The 27,308-nt window shown below is 47.2% G+C and overlaps 1 protein-coding gene and 1 long non-coding RNA gene across 7 annotated transcripts in view; one reads left to right on the top strand and one right to left on the bottom strand.

Moving 5' to 3' along the window:
- LOC149328267 (uncharacterized) overlaps positions 1-26,887 on the bottom strand; it is a 93,688-nt gene extending 66,801 nt beyond the window's left edge. For 2 of the 3 annotated variants that reach the window (XR_016285540.1, XR_016285539.1), the window contains exon 1: positions 24,849-26,887. This is a non-coding gene — a long non-coding RNA (uncharacterized LOC149328267). The remainder of the gene's footprint in view (positions 1-24,848) is intronic. The other variant, XR_016285538.1, reaches the window with a different exon arrangement.
- LOC149328268 (uncharacterized) lies at positions 3,403-19,391 on the top strand. 4 transcript variants are annotated; one of them, XM_089560067.1, is made up of 6 exons: positions 3,403-3,733; positions 4,636-4,717; positions 5,288-5,362; positions 9,608-9,738; positions 15,333-15,441; positions 19,324-19,391. In XM_089560067.1, exons 1-6 carry the CDS (start codon positions 3,718-3,720, stop codon positions 19,367-19,369), a joined length of 459 nt encoding a protein of 152 aa, XP_089416193.1. In that variant the 5' UTR covers positions 3,403-3,717; the 3' UTR covers positions 19,370-19,391. The 4 variants fall into 4 exon arrangements, with proteins under 4 accessions (XP_089416193.1, XP_089416194.1, XP_089416195.1 ...); XM_089560068.1 differs by having other exon boundaries at positions 3,404-3,733; positions 4,639-4,717; XM_089560069.1 differs by having other exon boundaries at positions 3,410-3,733; positions 19,319-19,391.
- Positions 26,888-27,308: the final 421 nt, after the last annotated feature.

Here is a 27,308-nt window from a genome sequence, read left to right as displayed (position 1 = left end):
GTCCCTCACGCTCGGTCCACTAAAGTGTTCTGGTCCCTCGCTATTAACAGTGTGCTACGACAACCTGAGCGAAGAGTAGAATGTCGGGGCGGTTTTGACGTGCACCACTGCCATGCAAGCGTAAGGGCGCTCTTCTCGGGACCGGCCTGCCAGCCTGGAAGCCGGCGTCAGAAAAATTCACTGGTATTGTTTGTTCACGTCCATTTACTAAGCTCTGGGATAGAGTATCGTTAGCCAATATCGAGTTGTTGGTAGAAGCGATAACAGCAAAACATTTTCTCCCACAGCCGCTTCTGCTGCCCATTGCAGCTCGCCTGGCTTCTGCTAGCTCTGCTCTTGAAGGGGTCGCGGAAACCGAGCTTATTTCACTATGACGCGGGGCTCACAGTAAAACGGTGGCGAGGGTAGCACCTCAGTGCTAGCCAGTTCCGAATCGCACTCAGCTTAGGCGTCGATGTGCAATCGGCTAAGCCTATAGCGACTACAAGGGTAGCTAGAGAGCAGCGCGCAGTTCGTCGGCCGGCGCGCCCGCCGGCGGCGTCGTCGCCGAAAGCTCGGCTCGCTCAACGATTGGCTCAGTAGCTCGCGAACTGAGCAGGCAAGGCTGGAAAATCGAGCAGCGAGCGTCTGTCCTGCGACTGAGCGAGACTTTATTCTCACGTTTGCATGCAGCATAAGTGAACAAATTTAGCACACATATATGCATCGAATATCTGCTGCCTTACAGCGTTTATTAAGCTCGTCCTCGACGTCACCGTTAGCGCGGAAACCGCGCATATCTTTATTTCACTACGAGACATGGTTCACAGTACAACGTACAGTGAAGAGAGTAGCACCTCAGCGCTAGCCAGTTCGAAAGCACTCTCAGCTCTGGCATCGATATGAAACGTTAATGACTGCGACATTGCAACTAGCGTGGAAACACAAGGACAGCGACACAGGAAACCGACGGGACAGCACGCTAGACTTCAACTGACGTTTTAATGCACACATAACAGATTTTTACACTTCTATTCGGCGCATGCTCAGGAGACTGTACCCCCGCCCCCTTCTCTTTATCACGAAGCAGGTTGTCAAGCAAACAGTAAAGATTTAAACCAAATTGACGCGCAAGTTTTTCGACAGATAGATTAACTCTTTTCTCGTGAGGGCTACGGAGGGTGTGCTCACGCACTTGTCCCCTGCCTTATCAATGCAAAATGCTTCAAATATCTCCCTATCACCCTGCCTATGAAGCCGCCTCAGCACTCAGAAGATATGAAACCTGCCAGGCTTAGCGACGAATACGACATCCAGGGAGCAGTGCAAACTTGTCGCCCGGCGCGCTCGCGGGCAGTGTCATTTCTGAAAGCTCAGCTCCCGCAATGCTCAGCAGCCAGCGACTTGGGCTCGCAAGGCTGGAAAACTGAGCAGCTAGCGGCTGGACTGCGACTGAGCCCACGTTTGCAGCACAGGTAAACAACTTTTAGCTCACATATATACGCTTGGGATACCGGCTTCGTTGCGGCCACCTTAAGGTGATTCTTACGCTCGTCATCGAGGCCATCGTCACCGCTCGTGACGCACTGGCTGAGAACTACAATTCGAGTGCGTGCTAAAACAAGCTGCTCGTATTTCGCGGAACAATCTGAACTCGAAAACACAGTTGCTTCGGCTTCCATGTGGGCTCTTGCTCAATTGTGAAAGTACACGCGAGCAAGATGCGGCGAGTGCGAGCCGCTGTTGCATATCAGCTAAAGTGTGACGCAACTATCGGCGTAGTTTCGCAAAGCAGTTGATATCAAAGTTATCCGCTTGTACGGGTCACAGTTAACCCTCAGTTTCGTGTAAATCTCCGTCGAGCATGCCCGCGTCAGTCAAAGTACTGCATCGCAGCTGCTCTCAGTCCTACCGCTCACGTCCAACATATCCTTGATATGCACCAGCTTGAGGTACGGTGCATTTCTTTGCCCGTTTTGTCGCAATTAAGAGATTTTAGCTGGCAGCAAACGAAATTTCATTCCGTCAACAGCGTAGTCTGCGCCGTCGTCTGCTCCGTCGTCTGCTAGAACATCCGGGGCACCCTGGGCAAGGGAGTGACACTCTCATAGAGCCAATGGGGACGTTTTTTTTCGAAGACGATGGTGGCGACACCTGGGAGAGGCGGTAAACGCAGTCAAAAATCCAATATGGCGGCGCGCGTTTAGGCGGCTGGTTGTGGCCGGTTGGTCGCGCTACAGTGCACTGTACTCGCGCGTGCCTGGTGCTGGCGGCCGCTAGCTCGATCCAAGCTTTGTAAATACTGGTGATTAACTGATCCCGCACTGCATTCACGCTTGATTTCCTAAGTACTTACGAAATCTGCTCACTCGCTTTTGTATTTCGATGTGTCTGTTGATGTAGCATGGTGTATGTTGGCGAGCGGCGCGACTGCTTAGCAGCTGCGCTCGCTCGAGAAGGAAAAGCGTAAATGGTTTTGTAGAAAGAACAATTTATTAAAAGAACATCAGCAGTGACCATCCATGTTCAAAAAGTGATTTTAGGTATCAGTTACATTGCAGTATCAGAAACAGGCATACTAAAAATCAAGATAAAAAACGCCATTATGTAAACTTAGAAGACATGAGCGCACAGAGAATATATGGGGGATAAAAAAAGGTATCAGGGTAGATACAGTATACCTAATAAAATGCTACGTGACTGAATATAGGTTTGTACGCGACTTTGTAAGAGATTCAGGTAAATAGCAGGGAAGTAAAACATCGGACATGTATTGAAACGCATCAGTCTGTGGCTATGAATAAACACACGCAGAGAAAGGCAGCGAAAATTTTCAACCTTTGACTCGTGTAGAAGAAATCACAGTGCGTTGGGCTAGGGACAACATAATATGCTGCAGTGCTAGTTCTTAGTATAAAGACTCCAAGAAAAGCTCACTGTGTGACTCGACATGACGCCAATGACGCTGCTGCAGTGCGAATGTCGCCGACGTCGCCGTTTTCGCTTGCGCGGCTGACCGGGCGTCGTCTGCTTATCGTCTGCTGCCGCGTTGCCCGCGGCGTCATGTTCGCAACTAATTTCTTTGATGTCTTATTTTTAACACCTATGGCTGGTTATAATTTAGTTCATAAGCATGTTTTTATTATTGATAACGGCCGAAATATTTCACTTTTATTAGGCTTAACTGCAGCCGCGTTTACCGCCGATACCAGGATCGCTGCAATCGTTTCGACCGTGGCGCCACCCTCGGCGCGGACGCGCAACTTGCAACATGCCACAGCCCTGCCCTGGGTACCTGGGTGATGGGATCACAGGATCGCAGCTTCTACAAAAGTATTTAAAAGCGCTTTAGTGTTCGCACTTAATAAAAAAATAAATTTAAAAAAAATGAAATATTTTTCTTCTGAACATAATTTAAATATTAGTAGTAAAAAAGCGCATTTGAGTTGCAGTTTTTCAACGACGCAAAAACAAGGGCAAAGCCGCTGGCGCCGGCGCCATGTCAGTGCGTGCGTTGCCTCACGTTTTGTGTTATTTGGCTTTTCATGGCATTGTTTGAGTGCTTGTGCGGCGGACATGTGTGAAGAACAGAAGTGTGTTTTGGAAGCCAACGACGAGTATTACGCCCAGTCAACATCGGTGAGTTTGGACGGGCAAAGCCATGAAGAAAGGCAGCGCTACGACGTCTTGTCATCTGGAAAGGCAATGAAGACGACGGCGCGGTTTTACTAAGCCTGGATGAGCTGCATGATTGGTGAGTACCGTCACCGCTTCTCTATTACTGATCTGTATTCACACGCGTTATTAGTGTGCGGCTATATAGGGATGGCAGTGGAGGCAGTCTGCGTGCGGTTGCCTCAGCTATAATGCGTTGCCTGAAAAGAACGGACGTATAGCCTGCGTGACAAGTCTTGCTTCATAGTCTATGTCTGCGTTTAGTACTCAGGTGCCGTGGTAAATAAAAATGCCACCAGAGATCACAACAGAGTTATGCGGTCGCTTGCTAGCGCTGCGAAAAACTACAGACAATGTTTACTACATTCAACTGGCATGGATTTGTACTGCGTAGAAGACGACGATCAGTGCCGCGGGTGAGAGCGCTTTTGCGTGGACAGCTGAGAACAGGCGAGGGAACTGACAACGGGTGATTTTGCTCGCGGCTGGTACCCATCGGATGGATTTGTGCTATTTAGAAGATTATTATGAGCGGCAGTGCTGCGCGATGGAGCACTCGCGCTAGGCGAACTGCGAACAGACGACGGATGGTTTTGCTCGGTGTTGGTGCTCATCGGATCAGTGCTTACTTCTTAATATTCGTCATGCAAATTATTTTGAAGACAGTGATCGCATGTGGAAGGCTGGCGCATATGCACTAGTCATTTGTAAACTTTTTATCTGTGCTTCCCCATTGGAACAGAATTTGGCAATATTATGTCAGTTAGGTCGTTCTTGTGTCTTCCCTGAACTGTAGGCGTCCATGCTTCCTCTCCTTCAGGGCACTGAACTGTTGGGGATGCAACTGCACACTTATTTGGGATTTCAAGCTTTTTGCTGTATGCCTCGCTTATGCGGCCCGCTTTCAGGTCGTTCGCAATTGGTGATGGTTTGTTGTTCATTTTCACTTTCTCTTATTTATTCTTGGTTGACTGCCGGCAGCAGTTCTCCGCGCTCGGAACTGTTCCCAGGCACGGAACCCTACCCACAGACCTCCCTGCACCTCACTCACCAGTGTTCTTCGGTATTTTTTTTTGCTCTTGCCCCTACTTGCATTACCACTCGACAAATGTTTTGCTGTTTTTATTTGTGTGCAATTTGTTAAATGCACTACTAATTTTCGTATCATGCTCAGTTGTGACGTGAGATATCGGGCTCCTTGGTATTGAATGCATGTCTTTTGCATTTTCTCTTCTCATTTATGCAAGGTAAACTGGTCGACTGGGTGCTATGTTCAATTTAAGAATACATTAGACGCTGGTGCAAGGCACCCTAATAGTAATTAACTAAAGCCTGCGCATGCTATATTCGAATAGTTGGGCTCTTTTCATTATGCATAAGAATAAAGCGGTATTCCAGCCAGCTCATCTTTCAATGTGGTTATGACAGTCATGTAAATGTACTCAAAGAATGTGTATGGGTGTTTCACATACAATCTCCTTATTTATTTTGTCATGGGCCACCTCATTGCTTTTTGTGTTCCTATATTAATACCTCATTTTAGTTTCTGAAGCAGTCGACAGTTTGTTTTGTTGTCATTCATGACATTGTCACTGGCACTGACAGCTGTTGGTCGGGACGTATTTATCTGCAGTTGCCAGCTGCCAGCATCTTCTGGGCCATGCGTGCTTCCTGCCTTCATCTGTGCCATCCCTCCAAGCCATTCATGGTAATTATCTTTTTCAGTTACGCATACCTTACCTGCCTGTTTTGAAAAATATTTTCAACATAGGCTCACTGCTGTGTTTAAAAATGCATGCAGAACTCTACATGCACTTTACAGCAGTACCTCAGCTTATTACATGAACTGCAAATTTGTACGAAATATAGCCGCTCATGTAGCTCTTGACACTGCGCTGTTATTATAAAGTTGAGCCTGCTTCAGGTGCAGTGACTATTCCACACCTGTTGCCTTTTATGCATGTGTGTCCTCTAAAAAGGCCAAAATGTTCGTTTATCTTTTAAAAACGTTGTGCTGTACAATAATACTTTAATGGTATTTCTTGCTTGTACACTGAAATGTCAGTCAGTAAAGTAACATTGTATGATGACACCAAATCTTGCGTGGCATAGCATCCTTGCAGCGTACTTGGCAAGCTCCTGTCAGCGCAGATGTATTGCTGGTTTATTGCTGTGGCATGTGGTTATACTGTACAGTTTGTACCTCTACGTTCTTGAAAGTATCCTTGAAAAATTTAAAATTGGTTTTTGAGCCAAGGAAGTGACAGAGTAACTGTCTCACATCTTGATAGGCACCTGAACAATGATGCAAGGGAAGGGATAAAGGAGGGAGTTAAAGAAGAAAAGAGGTGCCGTAGCAGAGGGCTGCAGAATAATTTTGGCCACCTGGGGATCTTTATCCTGCACTGACATCAAACAGCATGCAGTTTAGCCTGTGTTCACTTGGGCCCGCATAAAAAAAAACGAGCAGACCTTCTTAGAACTAACATTTCATTGCACCAGCTACTTTGTAGTTTTGACTGCAGTGACCTGAAATCAACGGTTGTTTACTTTGCACAACCCACATACCCTGAACAAGATGTGATGATGCTAGACGAGGTGACCCTCTCTGCATAGCAGCAGGTTGGTTCAGGAAATGCGAAGACTCATGGAGAACCGCTCAGTTATATTTGATTTCATGTTATTGTAGTATTAATGGTGAGTTGTAGTATAAGTGATGAATTCTTGCAAATGATTGAGGACATCAATACTCAGTGTGAAAATGAGAGCTAAATCAATACTTAATAATCAGGAAAGAGGCCTTTTTATGAAATGCAGTAAGGTACTGGAAGTCGAAACAGAATACACCTCGGCCAGGTCATGCACAGATATAGAGCATTTGAAAGAAATGGTTGGGAGAATAAGAAACGGGTTTATTGCCTTAGGCATGCACTCAGAAGTTACGAGCAGCACCTTGCAGTATGCTCAAAAAGAAATTTTAAACTGCTTTGCCTTTGCTAAGCTGTCGGGAAAAGTGGGGTACTTTACAAAGGGCTTAAAATTGAGAACAGTGCGGTGAACCACTCAGGAAAATCATAGGGTTAATGATAAGAGATTGGGAGAGAACTGAGTTGGTTGGAAATAAATGCGAATTAAAATCTGAGCGGGAATCATAAATGGACATAGGCAGGACATACATTTTTTAAAGAAGCTGGCTATCCTTTTGGATAGTGGAGCAGTTACTCACAGCAGGAAATTGTGCTCTTCTTGCTTTCATTTTATGGACATATGCTTTGTGTCTTACATCTCTTGGCCTGCCATAGGCAGCATATGCTCATAATAAATTTTTACCTGTCTAATTATGTGGCACAGGGAGAATTGAACTATATAACCTCATCAATGCACACCCTCTGTGAAGTGAACTTTGTCAGCCCCGTCAGTCACCACATTGATGCATGTCACCCCAAATGGGAGCCGTCATGGTGGCTGAGTGGTTATTGTGCTTGGCTGCTGACCCGGAAGAGGCAGGTTCGATTCCAGCCAGTTTTGATTCCAGCTGTACTAGTCTCATTTCAATGGAGACGAAATACTAGAGGCCCAGGTACCGTGTGATGTCAGCACACCTAAAGAATTTTCCAGTCCTCTACAATAGCGCCCTGTATAGCCTGCCCCGCGTTGTGGCATTAAACCCTTTAAAACCAAGTAAAGTAATGGATACATCATTTCCAAAAATTGTTTAAATTTATTATTTTCTAAACGTTAACAATTTTCTGCACCTGTTTTCCTTCGTCTTTCCCTCTTATTTCCTCCCTCATGCTGAGTAACAGGTCAGTGATTTTAAGTAAATATTTTGTTCATTTCATTAGCAAAGTTTCTCTGTCTCTCTGTATTGCTTTGCTTTTTGTATCTGCAGTATAGTATTATGCAGAAATATGTCAAGATTAGATCCAAGAGATATGGCCTAGATTTTAAGTTCTATAGTCAACCACACATTACTTATTACGCTATCAAGGCTTTTTTTTGGCATGTGCTACCTGGTACAGAACTGATGTGGCCTACAGCGGTAAATATTGTTTGAATGTGCATAAATTGAATAGGAAGGCAAATTTCCCATTTGACTATGTAAATAGATTGGGCAATCATGTGCTCACAAAGCTCATAAACTTTTCTGTTTCCAAAACTTTCTGTAAAAGGCACTGACTCACTGAAATACACTACAGTTACTTTTGCCTAATCCTGATATTATTTACTGAAGATTGGTTTGAGGGAAAGTCCACTGAGCTCGAATGAGTGCACGGCAGCTTGTCTTTGTCCAAAGTATTTGGAGAATAATGATATTTGTTACCTGGCAGAGATAAAGCAAGGATGGCAGTGTTTTGTGATGTCCACAGGGCATTCTTCCAAAGCCCAGTATGCATGTAATTCCTTCATTTTGTGCAACATAAAATGTCTTCCCTTTACACTCATGGTTGAAACAAAATGCTGAATACTTCACCACTCAAAAAATGAAGGCCATTGTGCTGCTCTACAAAATATCAGGCTGCAGCGGTTGTTGCGAGGCAAATTCACCAGGTTGCAATCATCATCAGTCTAACACACAATGCAGGGCAGAGGCCTCTCCCATGTCTCTCCAATTAACCCTGTCCTTCGCCAGTTGTGGCCACCGTATCCCCACAAACTTCTTAATCTCATCTGCCCGCCTAACTTTCTGCTGCCCCCTGCTACGTTTGCCTTCTCTTGGAATCCACTGTATCACTCTTAAGGACCACTGGTTATCTTGCCTTTGCATTACATCTCCTGCCCAAGCCCATTTCTTCCAAATAACCCACGTTTTTTTCACACCTATTTGTCAGGCTCCGCGTTTTTTTCTCACCTATTCGTCAAGCTGCAAGCCACTTGCACGCTCTACAAACCTATTTAAAGTACATTATCCAGCATTGTTGGCATGGAGTGTGTAGTGCTAAAACAAAAAATAATACAATAGCTGATGATCTGCTAGAGCAACAGAATTCCAAGAGTTTGAGAAGGGCAGTGGGAGAACTAGCAAGGCGGGATAGCGAAATTCGACAAGCAGTGAACAGGGATCCTGCAACTTGTAGAGGACAGGCAAATTGGAGACTTGTGGAAGGGGCTGTAGTCTTGAGTGCGCCTAGCCGGCCTTGTGATGCATTGTATAGGGCCCTTTGTTTTTGAGTAAAACTGGTTTCTCCTGATTGTTGCATTCCAGAAAGATTCATCAAGATTGGGTTAAACCCAAGTTTCGCGTGCAAATGTGCCTGTAAGAAAGTGTAGATTGATAATGCATGAAGCTAAAGAACAACTGGAGAGTAGTGGATACGTCTCGTATTTCTTCGTAGCTATATTGTTTAAACAGTGCTGGCTATTTTAATTCCTTTTTAATGCTTATTGCTTGTCGAGTTGCATAAAATTTTAGGATAAATTGAAAACTGCAGGTAGGTTTAATTACAATAATTATACCTATATTTCTGAAGCTCTGTTCGAAGAGAGGTCCAAATTTTGTGTGCATGCTTTGAATTTGATTATTTTCACACTGCAAAATGGAGGACAGGTCTGCTGTGAGAGTTTTTTTGCAATGAAGCGAGAGCAAGTGGTGCGGAATGCTTGTTACTGTGTCGCCCTGCCAATATTTCTAGAACCCCTGGGACCACTGAGCTTGTGAGTATCTATGACTCAAAAGGTCGGAGCTGATTGCCCATTCCGTGGTTGTCTGTATTAACCGGTGCAAGGCCAAGGGCTCATAGCTAACAAGCATATGACACCATAGAACTAGATGCAGTCAGGCTGGGACTGTGCAGTATGTCAGTGTTAACGAGGTCGTGATAAACGAGGTTTACTCTGCGAAGCTAGTGTGAAATAATAATTGTTCTTATGGAAAATATCGTTTTTTCTTAGTCATTGCAGCAATACAAGCATATCAAATCTGATATCTCTCACTCATCCCTCTATGTTTCAGTTTCAAGGGACCAAGAGTTGCGTGGAAGTCGTGCAAGCCACAAAGTTGCGTGCGGCTTGAGCCAGCAATCAGGAGCAGGCTGGGAATTTGCGAATTGCCAGTGGTATTCGCTCAGTCAAGCAGGCTTTACTGTAAGTACAGTGTTTTCGCCATAGCATTTCTTTGAAAAGTACGCATTGAGCTTGAATAGGACAAGCTGTCGGTCTAGTTGGTCTGATCCTTTGTGGTTGACAGAGCTTAGAAATACAGACTGGGGTCAGAAAGAAAAAATATGAGGGCACAGGTGCTGACTACAGATTTATTCCAGAATCACCGAAACACTGCATATATAACCAAAACACAGGCGCCAACAGGTGGCAATTTTATGCACTCGTGGCAACAATAAGTGATATGGCCAATAGTGGGAAAACAACACAAACTAGAAACAGAAACCAAGACTATAGAGCAGGGAAGGATGAAACCATAACAAGGTTAAAGGAATAGTTTTAAGCAAGTCATTTTTAAAACCACCAGCACGTGAAACAGTGGAACGGTTTGACCAAAATTTTCAAGTACTGGTCTGATAACACGGAACTAAAACACTACACGCAAACACAGATCAAGGGCAGTGAAATAAAAGTAAAATGGCAAGAAAAAACATGCCGTGAAAAGAAAATGGTGATTGGGCAAGCAAACAAGAATTGGTCTACAAAGGTGAAGTGAGCTAAAAAACTGAAAGAATAAAAGGGCAATAAATGCACATGAGCAACAAAAGTGAAGCCAAGAATTAACATGGCTACAGGAGGAAGATGAGCTACTGTAAAAACGAGAGAGATAAAATATCAAAATATGAAATTCAATTAGTATTAAAGATAAAAGCAAACAAAAACGCGAAAATAGAGGAGTTGGCAGAAAAGTCAAGGCATGCAAGATGTTTTTAAAACCAGGGCTAGGTCAAACATCCTGAAGAAAGGCAATCTTTTTTTCTGAGGGTGTTCTTGCCCATTAATCCTCTAGCCTCAAAATCCCGGCGGCTCCCACCAGTTCGTCATGTCGGCTTATTCTGGTGCTTTTTTAACACAATGGCACTTTTTCGAACATGGGTGGCATGGCTTTTTTCGGTCACAGTTTTGGCAATGGACTTGCAGATTTAGGACGTGCTTGTAGGCCAGTTGGTTGGAAATCGTTAGAAAAACCGCAAAACAGAATGGGACAAAGGCAGGCAAAACACAAGGCGGTACGACAACTGAACATTTATTGAAGAAATGAGTGCTCATATGGATGAGTTGCGCATGTAATCTGCAAACAATCATTGCAAAAACAACCTAGGGAGGGAAACAAATTCCAATTCTTTCTGAAAAATGGACACAGAAGGCGTGCTATCCCACCTATCTGGCTTCGACCTCAGGATGGCAACAGCCTTGAGAATTTCTTTCCAACTGGCCCTTTATTCATCCAATAATAATGTGCAGTTCAGTTTAGGTTAACAGTCTTTACAACTGGGACAGTGGACAGGCAGGCAAGGTCGTCCGGGCCTACCCAAGGAATGCTAATACTCTTGCAAGGGAGTGTTTCACCATCTACCAATTTGGCCGGTATAAAATCGACCACAGCTGAGAGGAATCGTGTACACCACCCCCGTTGCACATGGCATGAGGCATTCAAAAAGTACCGCCAACGGGCATGTTGTACGAGATTCCCCTCAGCTGTGGCCAGTTTTATATCGTCCAAAGTGGTAGATGTTTACACATTTGTTTGCAAGAGTATGCGTGTTCCTTGAGTAGACCCGGAGGCATTTGCCGTCCCACTCACTGTCTCATTGTAGACTGCTATCCCAAACTGAACTGCACACAGATTATTGGATGAAGAAAGAAGCAGTTGGAAAGAGAAATTGTCGAGGCTGTTGCCATCTTGAGGTCGGAGCCAGATAAGTGTGTCAGCACGCCTACTGTGTTCATTTTTCAGGAAAATTAGCGTTTCTGTCTGTGTTTCCCCCGGTTGTTTTTGTTTCGTTTTTGAGCAGGTGATTGTCATATTTGCTCAGCTCTATGGTTGCCATTGAATTTTTTTGCCTCTTTACGATTGTTTGCAGATTACACACGTGACTTGTCTATATAAGCACTGCTGTTCAATAAATTTTCAGTTGTCAGTACGGCCTTGTGTTGTCACCTTCCTCTGTGTGATAGTTTTGTGGTTTTGCTCTTTCCGACTGGCAGATTCCCGAGAAATGTACCCGATAAATCAATCTTATGCTCCCTTATCCTTTCATTGATGCCAATGTATACCTTGCCGCAAGACAAAAGGATTGATTAAATGCCCTCTGCGCATGGCGCTAAGGGTTTTCTGTGCTGCGTGGTGCAGCGTCTTTTTTTTTCATTTAGGATTCCGCAACTGCAATAGGTGCTAGGGGGTCAGAAAAGGCAATGTCTACTCCTGCTTTCTCTCCGATTTTCTTAAGTTTCTGTGAAATTTACCTTTAGAAAATTCGAGAGATAGAGTAGATGCTTTTTTTGCTGCCGCCCCCCCCCATCACCTATCACACCTCTCTAGGATCGTCAATGAAAAAGAAAAAAGAAACAGGCTGCACTGCATTGCACAGAAACCCTTAGTGGCATGCACAAGAAGTGCTTTCTCAATCCCTTTTTCTTGCTGCAAGGTATACATTGGCATCAATGGAAGGCTAAGAGAGCATTACACTGATTTCTCGGGTACATCTCTTAGGTACCTGCAAGTCCACTGCTGATAATGGGACGCAAAAAAGCCATGCTGCCCAAAGTTCGAGAAAGCCACTGTGTTAATAGAGCCCCGTAATAAGCTGACGCAATGCAATGGTGGAAGCCGCAGAGATTTTCAGGCTCCGGGGTGAATGTAAAGAACACGCTTGGTTTCACTCGGAGGATTGCCTTTCTTTGTGGACGTACTTGATCTAGCCCTGGTTCTACATGTGTGTTACATGCCTTGCCTCTTCTGCCAACTTCCCTCTTTTGGTGTTTTTCCTTGATTTTTGTCTTCATACGGGTTATTGAATTTCACTTTTTTATATTTTATCTCTCGGCTTCACTGTACGTCATCTTCCACTTTTAACCATCTTAATTGTTGGCTTCACCTTTGTGGCTCATGCGCGTTTTTATTCCCCTTTTATCCTTTTAATTTTTAGCACACTTCACCTTCGCTTGTTGCTTAATTCTCGTTTGCTTACCCAATCGCCATTTTGCTTCTATTGCGTGTTTTTTCTTGCCATTTCTCCTTCATTTTTTTTTTCACTGCGCTTGGTCTGTGTTTGTGTATAAGGTTTTTTAGTTCCATTTTATCAGACCAGTTCTTAAATATTCTTTCGGTCAAACCTATCCACTGTTGGCAGTCTTTTAAAAATGACTTGCTTACAAATTTTTCTCTCACCTTGTTCTGGTTTTATCCTGTGCTGTGTCCTCTAGTTTTTGCTTCTAGCTTTTGTTGTTTTTCCACTACTTCTCATACCACTTCTTGTTACCACGAGTGCATAAATCGCTGCGTGTTGGTGCCTGTGGTGTGGGTATTTATGCAGTATGTCGGCAGTTCTGGGAAAAGTTTTAAGTTCAGTGCCTGTGCCATCATCTTTTTTGTTTCTGTCCCTTGTCTGTATGTCTGAGTGCTGTCAACCACAATCGGTGCATTGAGCTGACTGCTCTGCAGCTACCCATGTGTATGCAGTGAAGTGGCTTCAAGAATAATGTACACAAAAAAATTGATTGCTTAAAATTTCTGGCATGTTTTTTAGGAAAACATTTGGCATTTAAAGGGCTAAGAGTGCTCTGAAAATCTAAAAATTATGTGCTTCTTGGGGCCTTTCCTCAAATTTCACATCACCTTGTAGCGTGATGCAAGACGTTCAAGTTGTTACCCACAGTTTACTTTTTTGTTGCCCACTTATTGGCTGCTACCTTCTTTGGGAGGCAGTGTCATGGGGTTTGGGAGACAATCTGATTCCTGTGTGTTGGCTGAAGCTATCTAAGCTTTTGGATGTGGGGAGCAGGTTCATGGTGCCAACTTTTGGCTGTAACTACAGTTTGGCCATGACTGTTAGTCCTTTTCTGTGATGCAGTGTCATTTATGTAATGCATAATTTGATGATGAAGCAGTCTCAGGGGTTGCGGTGCTCAGCTGTTGACTTCAAAGACACAGGATCGATCCTGGCCGCGGCAGTCGCATTCTGATGGAGACAAAATGCTGGAAGCTTGTGTACTGTGCGATGTCAGTGCACGTGAAAGAACCCCATGTGGATGAAATTATCAGAGCCCTTCACTATGGCATCCCTCATAGCCTGAGTCACTTGGGACATTAAACCCCATAAATCCAAACCCATTTTGGTACTTCTCAGCTTCGCCGCTGGCCTCTGCAGGCCAGCGAAACCTCCCACAAGTTGACGAACGGCAGTTTTTACACCATTCGTAAATGCCTACATAGACGCTACATCATTGGTGGCAAAGGTTGCCAGATGTGCAAGCGTTTCCGGTAGTTTTTCTCTGTTGCTTTCGTCAGGCAGCTTGCAAAAGATGTTTTACTAGGCTAATAAACGGTGAGGTTCTTCGTGTTCTTAAGGTGGTGCAGCGTGATAAAACAGACACTTAATAGCCATGCCATGCTTTTTTGTAGCCAAAGGCAATTTTTCGCCTTATTCTCATCATCATTTGCCTTTCATGCTTCCTCGAGGGACGGCAGTTGGAAGAAGGTCTCTAGAGCAGCTCCTTGTCTGAAGAAATGCCGAGTGGCATTCTTCAATCCTAACTGCCCATCAAATGGAAGAGCAGTTGTTTTCTCCACTCCACAGAGTGGAGACGGAGTATCGAGTTGAGGCGCACTTCTGAATTCGGCGGTTAGCCTTTCATAGGCAGCAGATATGCGCAATAAACTTTATTTGCTGTTAATCTTCCAGTTAAACACCAAATCCTCCTCATTCGTCATCAGTGCACACACTGTGTAAGGAACTTTGTCACTCCATTTGTCACCACTTTGATGTATGCCATCCCTAATTCAGGGGCTGTATAATTTTTGAAATTTTGTTGAAATTGCTTGAAAACCTTTGCAATTTCCTGCACCTCTCTTTTTCCCCCAAGTCCCAAACCTACGCAGAGTGCAAGTGGGTTTTTAAACTCCAGCTAAATTTTGTTATTCATCAAAGGGCTTTTCTCTCTACTGCTTTGCTGGGTGTATCTGAAGTATAATATTATGCACCAGTGTGTGAAGCTTTGCTCCCAGAGCTATTAGCCCGAGGTAGTAATTTTAGAGCATTGCGTTGCGTTCTCAGCCTGGTTGCGTTTTGAGCCTGAGTTGTGCTGATTCCACGGATAGAACCCAAGTTGGCAGCCTCCAATGCAGCAGTGTATCCCAGTAGTTGCCATGGGAGCCGAGGTGGTTAGATAATGGAATAAAATAATAGCAGGTGGCAGTGTGATGCTCGAGCACCACAGCTCGAAACTAAACTATATCGATCAGTATATGTATATCTGTCTGGCAGGCATTAAAGTCTGGCTGCTTAGTCACGACATTCCTGTAAAATTAGTGGGTGAACCGTTTGGCATGAATGTACCAGATGGTGTCATACGATTCAGCCTGTCGTGCAGCATAAACTTACTAGTTAAGTTAGAGCCTTTCTTGCAGCACGGATTCGAACTGACAACCTATGTTAGGTGTATTAATGCTCATTATTCGATCTGCTCATTTTTTATATTCAACAACACTAACATTACTTATTACCCCATCTGTGCAGATTCCTTCTGGCACTATTTGAAGCTGAAGGGTTGCTCGGCTGAGGATCTCCAAAAGTACCACAAGAAGGTGACGCGCTACCTGGCACAGAAGTGCTGTGGCCTGCGGCGGTAAATATCTGTTCAAGCCAATAGTCTCTTGTTATATGCATGAATAGATTGGGTAAGCTCATGTGCTTACAAAACTCGTAACTTGACTGTATTTCCTAACTGTCTGTATGGTACACTTAGGCACTGGAATAACCTGCAAATCGCACTGGAATTTGCCTACTATAGTGAGATACTGCTTTACCCAAGTTCTGCTTAAGGATAGTCTGCTACTGCGATGACGCACAGAAGATTATATTTATGAACCACACTGTTAACAGCACTTATGGACCACATTAGCAGACTGTTCTGAGACCGCACGCAGCCAGGCTTTTCAGCGTGGAAGAGGCGGCTTTAGACAAGGCAGGCGAGCGCTCTGTTCCTGCACATTAAGTAGATGTCGGATGAATCTCGAAAAAATATGAACGACGCGCCAGGAATATGACTACTACAACCCTTCGGAGATGTGCAGTGCACAGTATACGGCCATGCCAGCGACATGTCTTTCTGTTCAAACTTTCTCTAAAACCGCTGTCACTACGCAGAAGCAGGTAGCAGTATCTGTACTAAGAATCTCTTAGTGAAGCAGCGCAACGGCACAAGGCCAAGGGAAAAAGGGGACAAAAACAGCGCTGAACTGACAACAAATGTTTATTCCGGATGCTTACAGCATATATATACTCTTTTGCACCTTAGAAAAAACAAAGAAACAGAGAGCAGCAGAAAGTATCAATCCCAGTCATTATGCGCATGCAGCTGTATCGCGTGTACATCGATCATTTGAAATCAGGAAGTTGTGCTCTTTCACCGAGATGGCAACGGAAGGAGTGCTGATACAATTCGCACCCAGCTTCATGATCTCAGATGCGTCAATAATCTCTCGTGTAAGCTTATCCTTGTGTTTGGTAACAACTTGGCTGTTTTTGAATTCTGGGTAACATGAACAGTCACGACAGTGAGTACCTATGTGGCGGGTCGCGTTCTTGACATTGTTTGCGTGCTGTTTAAGTCTTTCATTAAGACAGCGGCCAGTTTGGCCGATGTATGACCCACCACACTTCAACGGGACTGAGTACACCACGTTGTCTTGGCATGGCACATACTTCATCCTGTGGTTTTTCTTGCAATTATGACCAGATTCCGATCTTTTATCCGGGCGATTAACTCTCGCACACAAGCCACTCAGTCTGACAGGAGCCGAAAAAACATCTACTCCTGCCTTTTTGCCTATTCTCTTCAAATTGTGGGACACAACATGAACATAAGGTATTACTGCCAGATTTTTTTGCTTGGAATGGGGGACAGCTTTGCCCTCCTTCAGCTTTTTCAATATCCATTCTGCTACTGATGCCAGAATATGAAGGGGGTATTTTGCGTCTGTTAGCCTATCAACCTGATTGGAGAAACTAAATTCAAACTTGTGTAGGCAGGATTTTTCCATGGCATTTTGAAAGCATGACGCCACAATGCCTCTTTTCACAAGCTTCGAATGGGCTGAGCTGTATGGAAGTAAGGGCTTTTTACCCCTAGGATCAAATGCCCAGCATACATGGAAATCAGTAAAATATAAGGTCAGATCAAGGAACTTAATGCGATCATTCACAGCCACTTCATGCGTAATTTCCAGCGGCGAAAGTACTTCACAGAATATCGCGCACAGGTCATTCACTTCCGCAGCGAAGCTAGCCGGGTCACAATCTAGTAAAATTAGGTAATCATCTACATATCGGAACACTCTTGCAACTGTTGAGCTCATGAGGGATTGTTCGAGTGCCCTGTCAAGCTTAGCAAGGAACATGTCACTTAGCAATGGAGCGATGCAAGATCCTATGCAGATCCCATTCTTTTGAATAAAAACAGTTCAAAAGAATGGGATCTGCATAGGATCTTGCATCGCTTCATTGCTAAGTGACATGTTCCTTGCTAAGCTTGACAGGGCACTCGAACAATCACTCATGAGCTCAACAGTTGCAAGAGTGTTCCGATATGTAGATGATTACCTAATTTTACTAGATTGTGACCCGGCTAGCTTCGCTGCAGAAGTGAATGACCTGTGCGCGATATTCTGTGAAGTGCTTTCGCCGCTGGAAATTACGCATGAAGTGGCTGTGAATGATCGCATTAAGTTCCTTGATCTGACCTTATATTTTACTGATTTCCCTGTATGCTGGGCATTTGATCCTAGGATTAAAAAGCCCTTACTTCCATACAGCTCAGCCCATTCGAAGCTTGTTAAAAGAGGCATTGTGGCGTCATGCTTTCAAAATGCCATGCAAAAATCCTGCCCACACAAGTTTGAATTTAGTTTCTCCAATCAGGTTGATAGGCTAACAGACGCAAAATACCCCCTTCATATTCTGGCATCAGTAGCAGAAGGGATATTGAAAAAGCTGAAGGAGGGCAAAGCTGTCCCCCATTCCAAGCAAAAAAATCTGGCAGTAATACCTTATGTTCATGTTGTGTCCCACAATTTGAAGAGAATAGGCAAAAAGGCTGGAGTAGATGTTGTTTTTTCGGCTCCTGTCAGACTGAGTGGCTTGTGTGCGAGAGTTAATCGCCCGGATAAAAGATCGGAATCTGGTCATAATTGCAAGAAAAACCACAGGATGAAGTATGTGCCATGCCAAGACAACGTGGTGTACTCAGTCCCGTTGAAGTGTGGTGGGTAATACATCGGCCAAACTGGCCGGTGTCTTAATGAAAGACTTAAAGAGCACGCAAACAATGTCAAGAATGCGGCCCGCCACATAGGTACTCACTGTCGTGACTGTTCATGTTACCCAGAATTCAAAAACAGCCAAGTTGTTACCAAACACAAGGATAAGCTTACACGAGAGATTATTGAGGCATCTGAGATCATGAAGCTGGGTGTGAATTGTATCAGCACTCCTTCCGTTGCCATCTCGGTGAAAGAGCACAACTTCCTGATTTCAAATGATCGATGTACACGCGATACAGCTGCATGCGCACAATGACTGGGATTGATACTTTCTGCTGCTCTCTGTTTCTTTGTTTTTTCTAAGGTGCAAAAGAGTATATATATGCTGTTAGCATCCGGAATAAACATTTGTTGTCAGTTCAGCGCTGTTTGTCCCCTTCTTCCCTTGGCCTTGTGCCGTTGCGTTGCTTCACTAAGATATGTCAGACCAACTCGCCCACCAGTTCATGTTGTACTAAGAATTCGTATCTTAAAGGAAAAAAGAAAGCGCAATGTCCACCTTTGGCACGATTTCTGCAGTGATGTGCGTTCTGCCGGCTGACAGTACACCGCTTGCTTGGTGTTGTAGGCCTAACATGTGCTTTACTCAAGGTGTAGCGAGAAGCGCTTTTGAACTAGCCACCAGCGATCACAGAAATGTCTACTCTTTTTACCGCCTCTACAATAACTTTATGGTGGTATGAACGTGCAGTTTATTCCCGCAACGTCTTCGTAAGTGAAGCGCGCGGAAAAACGGGCCAGGCGGACCGCCTCGCACTGATAGATGCGGGTTGCATGCACGGACTCATTCTGAGCCGTTGGCAGAACAGTCATTACAGGCCATGATGCACTTGGTCACACGTTGCATGCACGTCTGCATCTTGATTTCTCTCTGGAAACAGCTTGGTTGACGTCACTTCTGTCAGTAAAGTGCTCTGCATGCCAATGTCTCTCCCATTCCGGACGGTTCCCGCCAGCCATCGTATGAAGCGGCGTGTGCATATTCTTCAGTTGTATAATTGAGGCTTTAATGCATTATTCCTATGGGTTTACGTCGGGCCCGTGCCAATTTTATGTTAAATGTGGATCGTTGCATGAAAGGGGAATGCATAATCAAGATTCCACTGTATGACTTTTGTAACATTTGCATGCATTTGTTGTGTAAGCATACTATATATATCACTGTTCTTTTTCTTCACCTAGGACAGTCTGAACAAGAGAGACCTGCTGAAGAAAAATTCTGTATATATGTAAATAAATAGTCGATTTGCTCCAAGTGAGGTGTTTTTATACCTGGCTGTACTGCAGGAATGCATCGAATGTTCAGAGTCAGACTGCTGCTCTCTAGCTGCATATTAATTGACAAATAAAGCGTACTTGGTAATGACTACAGGAATACAACACACTACACAAATGCACTACAGAAGGCAGACTACAGAGATACGACACTACAGAATTACGTCACTACAGAAGACAGACTACAGAAATACTACACTGCAGAAAGACTACAGAAATACTACACTACAGAAGACAGACTACAGAAATACTACACTACAGAAGACAGACTACAGAAGTACAACATGCCCAAAATACGACAGACTACAGAAGTTTTCTGTCGTAAATTCCTGTAGTGCGTTTTGACTGGGAAAGGACGAAAATACAGCAGCTACTCTCCTCCGAGGATCTCGGTGACCGGCGACCAAGTCAGCTCTTGCGGCGGATGACGCAGCTTCTCGGTAGCAGTGCGCAGACCAAGGACAATGCTGTGCTGCGTGAACTTTTTCTGCAGCGCCTGCCGTCCAACGTCCAAATGGTGCTTGCCACAGCCACAACCATGGACTTAACATCACTCGCCTCGCTAGCCGACAAGGTGATGGAAGTGGTCACCCCGCACTTGACCGTCGCTGCCGTCAGCACTCCCACACATTCTTGATGGAACAGCGCAAAACATCGGGACAAGAGACAAGCGCGGTCTCTTGTCCCGATGTTTTGCGCTGTTCCATCAAGAATGAATAACCAACATGCCCAAGCTGCTGTCCTGGCTGATTTCATTTCTAGTACCTCGGGCTCTTTTCAGTGTTTCACTCTCAGCGCTTGTCTCTTGTCCCGATGTTTTGCGCTGTTCCATCAAGAATGAATAACCAACATGCCCAAGCTGCTGTCCTGGTACTCCCACACAGTCGTCGCCGTTGGCCGTCCCCATCACCACTCCTCAGCCGTCGCATGTTCCATCCACCACCGCTACGCCTTCCGAAGTTGACCGCCTTTGTCAGCAGCTCGAAAAACTGATTGCGGCAACTAGACACTCAGAGCCGCCTCTACGCCGTGGACGCCAATGTCACCGTTCCTCAACGCCTGGACAGCGCGGACAGCGTGAGCGAAGTCCATCCGCAGGCCCACGCATCTGCTATTACCATCGTCGCTTCGGCGCCAACGCCCGCCACTGCCTCCTGCCTTGCAGCTGGACGGAAAACCGGCCGGCCGACCACTAGCGGCGACGAGCGGTCTGTGCCAAGAAGAGTGTCGCCTTTTCCACGTCTACGACAGAACCACCGGACAGAAATTCCTTATCGACACCGGGGCCCAGGTGAGCGTTCTCCCAGCCACAAAAGCAGAGCGTGCTTCCGCTGCAATTTCGTACCTGCAAGCAGTGAACGGAACGCGCATACCTGTTTACAAACAGCGCTCTGTGACGGTCAACCTCGGGCTTCGAAGGGTCTTCCGGTGGGTATTTCTAGTCGCAGACGTTGGTTCTGCCATAATTGGTGCCGACTTTCTAACGAAGCACGAGCTCCTCATCGACGTCAAGCGGAAGCGTCTCATTGACTCCGCAACGAAACTCTTTATTCACGGCATAGCAACGCGTGCAACTACCGATGTAGCACCCTCATGTGCTACAGTTGCCAAAGAGCCGTTTACAGCCCTGATTAATGAATTTCCACAGCTAACGTCACCCCCGGATTGGACTCAACCCGTCTGCCACGACGTTCAGCACCACATCATAACATCGGGACCACCTACTTTCTCTCGCCCACGACGCCTGGCTCCAGACAAACTCAAGGTGGCCCGTGCAGAATTCGAGCATATGCTGGAACTTGGTATTATTAGACCTTCATCCAGCAGCTGGGCATCTCCACTCCATCTTGTCCCGAAGAAGTCAGGAGACTGGAGACCATGCGGAGACTATCGTTTTCTGAACACCAAGACCGTCCCAGACCGATACCCATTGCCCAACATACAAGATTTCACGTCTTCTCTGCACGGTGCAACCATATTTTCAAAAATCGATCTTGTTCGGGCATATCATCAAATCCCTGTAACAGAAGAAGATATCCCCAAAACAGCGATCACGACACCATTCGGACTGTTTGAATTCTTGAGAATGCCATTCGGACTTCGCAACGCTGCGCAGACCTCCCAGCGTTTCATCGACTCCGTCGTACGTGGCCTTCCCTTCGTGTTCGCCTACGTGGATGATATTCTCGTGGCAAGTTCATGTATTGAAGAACACCTGCACCACCTCCGCCAACTTTTCGAGCGTCTTTCGACTAACGGCATTGTTGTCAACACCGAAAAGAGTGTTTGGGCAACCAGCTCTCGTATTCCTCGGCCATCACCTGGACAACAACGGCATCCGCCGGCTTCCCGAAAAAGTGAAAGCAATCACCGAGTTTCCCAAGCCCACTTCAAGCACGAAGCTCCGCCAGTTTCTTGGCCTCGTAAATTTTTACCGCCGATTTATCAGAAACTGTGCCACCCTGCTTGAACCACTTGACCGCATGCTGTGCGGCAAGGACTCGGCGAAAACACTACACTGGGACACCACTGCGGCCGATGCCTTCAATGGCATCAAGCGCGCTCTGGCCGACGCCACTCTACTCGCCCACCCAAACCCCGATTATCCGCTGGCACTCATGACAGACGCTTCCAACACAGCGCTCGGAGCTGTCCTTCAGCAGCAGGTCAGTGGCGTGTGGCAACCCCTCGCATTCTTCTCAAAACGCATGACTCCTGCCCAGACACGATACAGTGTTTTTGGCCGCGAACTTCTCGCCATATACCTGGCAGTGCGTCATTTCCGCCACTTGCTTGAGGGCAGAGCATTTACCGTTTTCACGGATCACAAGCCTCTTACTTACTCAATTGGCCGTCCTGCATCCCTATATACGCCACGGGAAGTGAGACAACTTTCCTTCATATCTGAGTTTTCGACTGACATCCGACACATCAGTGGTGCCGACAACACCCCGGCTGACGCCCTCAGTCGCGTCGATGCCGTCACGCGCAGTCGTTCCGAAACATCGACTTCGTCCTCCTTTCCCTTCGACATACATGAACTGTCTGCAGCGCAAGCAAGCGACCCCGAGCTTTCCCGCCTACATACAGCGCAAACATCCCTGAAGCTCGAGACAGTCCTCATTGAAGACGTGCCAATCGTTTGTGATACCTCCACCGGTACGCCAAGGCCCGTTTTGCCCATCGATTTCCGCAAGAAAATCTTCGAATCCTTGCACACCCTTTCCCATCCTGGAATTCGTGCAACTCAAAAGCTGATAAAATCCCGCTTTGTCTGGTTCCGCATGAACACTGACATTCGCGACTGGGTCCGCGCGTGTGCACCCTGCCAGCGTGCGAAAGTACACCGGTACCCTGTGCCCCCAATGCAGCGTTTCCTGCAGCCCGACCAACGCTTCGCAGTAGTCCATATCGACATCGTTGGCCCCCTACCCCACTGCCAAGGCTACCGGTATTTATTGACATGCATCGATCGCTTCACCCGATGGCCTGAGGCTACACCAATCGCCGACATCACAGCAGCCACTGTCGCCGCGGCCTTCGTCTCTACTTGGGTGGCGCGGTTCGGCTGCCCCACAACCATCGTCACGGACCGCGGTCGTCAGTTCGAGTCATCGCTTTTCACAGAACTCCTCAAACTGCTCGGAGCAGCACGGCTACGGATTGCATCTTACCATCCACAAACAAACGGACTCGTAGAGCGTTTCCATCGGCACCTCAAAGCAGCACTTACGGCGCACGGACCCCCCGTCAAGTGGCTCGAAGCTCTTCCGCTCACACTGCTCGGAATCCGATCTGCCTTCAAAGAAGACCTTTCGTGCGCCTGTGCCGAGCTTGTTTACGGAACCTCTCTTCGTCTTCCAGCCGATTTCTTGGAAAGCACGAATCCCGCCGTCCCGTCCACAGCAAGTGAATACGTCGACAGGTTCCGGCATATCCTCCGCCACCTTCAACCACAGCCGACGCGAGAACACCAACGCACTGTGTACGTGACTCCAGACTTAAAGACAGCAACCCATGTTTTCGTGCGTTACGGCCCTGTGCGTGGTTCCCTCCAACCACATTATCTCGGCCCCTTCCGCGTCCTTGAGCGCCGTCCTTCCACTTTCCTGGTAGACTTGAACGGAACGCGAGATGCAGTGGCCCTCGAACGACTCAAGCCAGCGTACATCGAGGCCCCAGTCTCTTGCGTTTCGGCGCCTGCACTTGCGACAGCCCCATTCATTTCCGACCGACAGCAAGCCCCTCCGGCTCGTCGCGTCCACTGGCATCCCAGCTGCCCAAAGAAGTAAATCGTTCGTCGCCTTGGCTTCCTCTCTCGGGGGGGGGGGGGGGGGGAGCCGTGTAGTGCGCCAGCGATGGCGCCAGCCCTCGCCGGCACAACTTACGCGTGCTTCTTCCCTATGCCTCCGGCAACGTGAGGTGAACGCCGTTGCGGTCGAAGTCTGCGGCGTCCCTTCAAAGGAACCCGACCGCACCCCGCGCGCCCCCGCATCTGGCGCGCTCTTTCCTTCTCCTCCCTTTTCCCTCTCGCAGCGGCGGGGCGCGCCTCCCGAGGATGAGGAGGGGTTGTCCCTGCGCTAGCTGCTGGGCTTTGAGGAAAAGAGGACCGAAAATATCCCTACGGGCTCGGGGAGGACTATAGACATTAATTACAAACAGACTGGTGCGACGCTTGCGCGAGGGCCGAGGTAATATTTCTAAGAAGACGTGTCCGGGGAAAGTTAGATTTATATTGTGTTGGAGGACAGTGAGATTACGTTTGACGAGAGTGGCTAATCGAGGCTTTACTCGTTCCGATAGGTATGTAGTGTAACCGGCAAGTTGCGTGTTCTTGTCGCATTCCTGTAGGACTATTAGTTCGGGGCGATCACTCGCGGTGAGGAACTGCTCGAGGACCGGACGCTTACGCGCGAACCCGCGACAGTTCCACTGCCAGATGGTGGTGTTACCCGAGCTGTTCGCCATGATTAGGCTGGGAAAGCTGTGGGGTTGGAGCGGGTGTTGGCGCAGGGGCCACGGGTACCACAGCAGCGAGAAGTTTGCCCTGTGCTTCTATAGTTTTGCTCAGAATCTCAAATTGTCGTGTGACTTGTGAGCCGATTGTGTGGAGTGAGCGTTCAATGTGTGCTTCTAAAGCTGTGATGCGAGTTTGACTGAGGGCGCAGCTTTCCTCGATTTTGACAAAACGCGCCTGCCAACCATCCGTGGGGGAGTCAGTGTCGGGCGTTGCTTTGCGTTTTTGTGCGGATCGGTTGGGGGCAGCGATATCCATAGGTACTGTTTCAGGTGATCCCTGCGGATACGGGGGAGTGATTGTGGCCGTTGGCTTTTCGAGAGCCTCTACTCTGAGTATTAGTTGTTGGATGACTGCTGTCAGTTCCATAATTGCTTTGTGTGTGTCCGGAGTAGTGGGAGTCCCTCCCTGCGTACTCACCGGTTCATGACGTTGTCGTAGATCGGGTAGTGATGGTGGTAGCCCAGGTGGCTGTTGCTGAGGCTGAGAAGAGGCCCGTGTCTGCTGGACGACTGCAGGTGGCCCGGGCCTGGTCCGGGAGGTATCCTGAGACCCCATCCGTGGAGCGGGAGACTTGAGTGGCGGAAAAGAACTCGAGCGGTCTCGGGGCTGCCGTTGCTGGCTATCTGAGCGTTGCCGGTCCCATCGGCTGATGTGCTGGAGCGTGACCCGCTTGGCGGTCTCTTGGGACTTGAGTTTATCTGCCTCAGCTTTTTGGATTTTCTCCCACTTCCTGCGCTTGACTTCGTAAGGAGTCCTGAAGATTTCCCTGCAGCGACTATCGCCCGTGAGATGTTCCTTGCCACACAGGCGGCAGATTGGTTTGCACGTGTGGTCTTTGGTAGGATTGGATAGTCCGCAACCTCTACATTTAGTAGTTGGGCTTGCGCAAACGTCGGCTCGATGACCGAGCTCACCACAGCGATAGCACACCTCGTATTTCTTCTTGAATAAGTTTCACCTATGGCGACTATTGCAGAAGTAGACCCAGGTAGGCACTTGGGGCTCAGCGAACGTGATGAGTACAGCGGTGGTGTTCCCGAGCCGCCGAAAATCCACAATGGGTGGGTTACGGTTGTCTTGTAACTCTGTTTGAATTGTATTTCGATCCAGTCGGAGATCGACGCCACGAATCACACCGCGGCTCGAACTATCATCTGGAGCGCAGTAGACGGATATCTCATACGCCTTGTTGTCGACGGTGATCTCTTTGAGTTGCATGACCCGTCCAGCTCTTTCGACGACTGGGGTGCAGTACGCGAAAGTATTCTGAATCAGGTTAGCTTGTATTAGGTCTTCGTGACGAACAGCGTCCCTGGTGAAGTGAGCAGCCGTGCAGATCGCTTCCAGTAGTTGGTAGGTTGTAATCTTGGAGAGTAGCAGTCCGCCGCGTGGGCGCACAATCAGCTTGAGAGCGTTGCTGGGTAAGCGAGGCTGGTTCGAAGCTACAGATTTCTTGGCTAGTAGGCGTCCTCGCTGCCGAGGCGTGAGTTCAGCTGTCATCTTGTTCACACGCAGCCCATTGGTGATTTGGGACGCTTGGCGCGGTCACGCTTTGTCTCCAGGGAAATCGGGCACGGATAGCCTTGATGTTGTTCGCGCTTCCCGGAGCTTGTTAACTTTAGTCAACCAATCACTGGCTGCTAATTCTTCTTGAGAAATTGGGATGCTTTCTACGGTGACCTTCATGACGAACTACGGCGCGCGGGCACGGTCTACGGCGCGGCCCAGCTGGCGAACGCTGCTGCGACGCAGGTGGCGAACGCCACTGCGACGCGGAGCTCCGTGTTCTTCGGCGCTGCGCGGTAGGCCTAGTGAGGCATCTGGCTTGGTCGCAGGGAAAAGATGACCTAAAATGGTCAAAATTCGTCGTACGTACTTCTGGTTGGTGTCCCTGGATTCCTCTCCTCTTCAGGAAACCGGTGATATCGATGAAATCATACCAGGATCTCACTGTCTAGGGTGAAGACACGAAATCAGCGGAGCTCATCTGGAGTGCGTCCGTTGTCATGCGCTCCCTGTCTCCCCTCTTCTCTCAGGATCTCCGAGCAGCTTACGCCCTACAAAACAATGAATGATAATCTTACAGCTATCGTTACAGAGTACGCCACTACCCGCTCGGCGCGATGCCTTGCCCTTTGAACGCAACGCTTTTTGAGGAAAGGAAATGGCGCAGTAATTCTCTGTCATCTCGGTGGACACCTGAATCGCACCGTAGAGGAAGGGAGGAAGTGGGAGTGAAAGAAGACAAAGAGGGCCCGTAATGAAGAAAATGAAAATTGTATTTGAGGAAAGGAAATTACGCAGTAACTGTCTCGCGTATCTCGATGGACAGCCGTCAAAATTCAGGGGAGCACTTTTTTGACCTAAAGTGTGGTCACTGATGTGTGGTTAAGATGTTAAGCTTCGCCTCTGAGTGTGGAACGCGACAGCGTCTTGAAACGCTGCCATGGAGCCCATAGAACGCCGTCGCCCATTTGGTTCTACGCCTCGCTCGTCGGTAAACTGGTTTTTGAGGAAAGGAAATGTGTCTGTCTCTCATACCTCGGTGGACACCTGAACCTCGCCAGCAGAAAGGGAGGAGGATGGGAGTGAGCGAAGACACCGTATTAACTAGAAGCGCCTTTGTTCCTTCCAAACCATCGCGCTGGCATGGCGGAGTTTAATAAAGAAAAAAAAAAGCTGGCATGGCGGAGTGGATAGCACGCTCGTCTCGCACGCCGAAGACCGGGGTTCGCTTCCCGAGCTCTACCAATTTCCTACGCGGTTTTATTTATTTATATGGCCTCACTAGGAAACTTAATTAGGCTAATTAGGTAATTAAGCTATTAACTAAGCTCAGTCCCACTTGGAGCATCACCTTCAATTGGTTGCATGGTT

Source organism: Amblyomma mixtum, chromosome 9 (genome assembly GCF_055824585.1).
Source record: "Amblyomma mixtum isolate Tamu chromosome 9, ASM5582458v1, whole genome shotgun sequence".
Taxonomy (NCBI): domain Eukaryota; kingdom Metazoa; phylum Arthropoda; class Arachnida; order Ixodida; family Ixodidae; genus Amblyomma; species Amblyomma mixtum.
This window is presented reverse-complemented; position numbering and strand designations above follow the sequence as displayed.

Coding starts and splice junctions, on each gene's coding strand:
- LOC149328268 (XM_089560067.1), top strand. Junction 4,718..5,287: donor TCACTCACCAGTGTTCTTCG/GTATTTTTTTTT, acceptor ATTTATCTGCAG/TTGCCAGCTGCCAGCATCTT. Junction 15,442..19,323: donor AAGTGCTGTGGCCTGCGGCG/GTAAATATCTGT, acceptor CACCTAGGACAG/TCTGAACAAGAGAGACCTGC.